The following is a 2383-nucleotide window of genomic DNA, read 5'->3' as shown; positions in this document are numbered from 1 at the left end:
TATATACATAATTGTCTATATAATGTTATTCATAATTACATGTGGTACTGGATCCAACATTTAATTCAAATTTCACACTTGAACATCAATAACCGGATGATTGCCACATCACATTATGGATATTATTATGTGCAATAATTATATACAAGTAAAATTTTCTTAAAAAAATATATTGAAAATCAAACGCATGCCAAATTCATATTAACAAATTGGAAAATATCATATAAAAAATTTCGATGGTGCTAGTGGTACATAGGGATGCACGTGTACATCTTCTTACATGACGTGTGGGATCCACCCAAATAAAAAACACTTAGGGTGTGTTTGATTACATTTATTTTCCATGGAAAATATTAATTTTCTACCCAAATTCTTACTTGGAGTGTTTGATTGCTATTTTTTTCCATGGAAAATATTTTCCAACTTTTGAAAGTATGCCTAATTTTCCTTGTTTTTAAGGAAAATATTTTCTTTGAGTAGAGGTGGTTTTTATTTTCCACAAAAGATGGAAAATATTTTCTTTTCTAGGTAATATTTTCCATGCCAATCAAACACACTCTTAGTTGGACGAATTTCACACTCTATGTGAGGGAAATGTACAACTTTAGGTACGCTCCCATTATGTCACACTAAATTAATTCTAAAATTGTAACGGCAAATGGATGGTAAACTGTACAACAGATTCCACGAACAAAGTTTCTGAGTTTCACTTTCCATTTCTACAGCTGATGCGCCGTTAAATCAGTTAAATTTTCTCTTTAACCCATCATCTTCATAATTACCCATCTGATATGCAAATTTGAATCTAAAATGCATACAATTATCTGAATTAATTAATCCAACTTTCTCATTTATTAAATTTTTTGGCCCCTCCCCACTCTCCACTCTCCACTCTCATCAAATTCGCCATTGTTCACAGTAAAAAGGTCCCAAAAAACCCACTTTAGGGTTCTTCAGAAACAGCATTTTTATATATTTTTGGGTATTTTTGTTTGTGTCGGATTTGATGGTAATATTGTGATATTAGTACATACTATGAGAAAGGAGGGAGCAGAATGGCGGTGGCTAAGAAGGCAGGGAGGTATTGTGAGGGACTGCAGTTGAGTAGTCTGGCTTCTTCAATTCTGTGTTGGAAATGGCAGCGGAGGCCGGCGGTGGTGGTGCCGTGGACAGCGATTTGTGGACTGATGCTGTTCGCCGTGGGACTAATTTCTCTGTTCACGGGGCACGTGGCATCTGATCTCGAGTGGTACTCTCAGCGCCTTGTCAAGCGCACTTGGTACTATAAACTAGTATGTATATAACCTTGCTCTCAGACTCAACTGTCATTCTCTGTGTGTGTGTGTTTTTATTTTTATTTTTTATGCGTTTCCGAAGTGAATTGTGGGAAAAATTCTGCAAGTTATTACTTTTCCTTAATTTCGTTACATCATTGTGGAACATGGTGTTGAATGATTTTTGAAATGCTGGCGTTTTGGGTAATTTCTTTCTATATAATACATTTCTATCATTTTTTCTCAAGTGAGAATGGACAATAACACAAAATAAAAGACTGTCTATCTCATGCACTTCTATTGTCATTTTTTTATTTTTTATTTTTAGAGTTTATTGGGTACTCTTTTCTATTATCAATTCATAGCTAGTCCATTTTTCTGGCAGTTCCTTCTCTGCAGTCACTCGGACGTCCCATCTTTACATTTTTTTTCTTGGTAAGAAAGGGGGAGGGTATGCTGTCAAACACAAATATGTCCATAATTTTGTGTTTTTGTTGTAGGAACATGGTTATTTTATTGCTGAGCTTACTGATGTTATATAAGTTTGTCATTCTCTGTGTGTGAGCGTGGGGTGGTGGGGAGATGCAGGCTAGAAAAATGGAAAACAGACACTTGAAGTTAATAAATGAGGGAGCAGAAGTACCCAGCATTTATTGTCATGAGGAAAATGGAAGGGAAATTGATTTCTTGGGAGCAAATGTCAATATTGTATGGCAGCTGGCCTCACGAATGCCAAACCTCATTGATTTTTTCTACGAAATCCTGGAAATGTGTTCTTATAAATATTTACATGTTATGTGTATTTCTTTTTGTTTCCGAATTCATTTTTTAATAGCTTTTTCCCTTTTTGAGTTATGGGGAGGTTTGCATAATCTTCCATTTCCTTTATGATTGAACTACCTTCTAACTGCGACCGAATTTCATGTTTTGGTTTGCCTTCCGCTTTGGTCGGTCTTTGAACCATTCTCTCTTTCCTTGCCCCCTTCACATGCAAGGCACATGGGTTGTGTTTGGGTAATATTAATCTGTAGAAAGTCATATAATATGGAAATTATAATTTATTTAGATTGTTATTTTTGGTTAATTGGTAGGTTGATTTATTTCCTTTT

The 2383-nt window shown here is 35.0% G+C and overlaps 1 protein-coding gene across 2 annotated transcripts in view; it reads left to right on the top strand.

The window, feature by feature from the left end:
* Positions 1 to 699: 699 nt before the first annotated feature.
* LOC111376596 (O-fucosyltransferase 29-like) overlaps positions 700 to 2383 on the top strand; it is a 25846-nt gene continuing 24162 nt past the window's right edge. Inside the window, exon 1 of one of the 2 annotated variants that reach the window (XM_022999561.1) lies at positions 700 to 1292. In XM_022999561.1, the coding sequence (XP_022855329.1) occupies positions 1056 to 1292 (237 nt within the window). In that variant the 5' untranslated portion in view covers positions 700 to 1055. The remainder of the gene's footprint in view (positions 1293 to 2383) is intronic. The other variant, XM_022999560.1, reaches the window with a different exon arrangement.

This window comes from Olea europaea, unplaced genomic scaffold (assembly GCF_002742605.1).
Source record: "Olea europaea var. sylvestris unplaced genomic scaffold, O_europaea_v1 scaffold1528, whole genome shotgun sequence".
In the NCBI taxonomy this organism is placed as follows: Eukaryota; Viridiplantae; Streptophyta; class Magnoliopsida; order Lamiales; family Oleaceae; genus Olea; species Olea europaea.
Note: the sequence above shows the minus strand (reverse complement) of the source record. Positions and strands in the feature narration are given on the sequence as shown.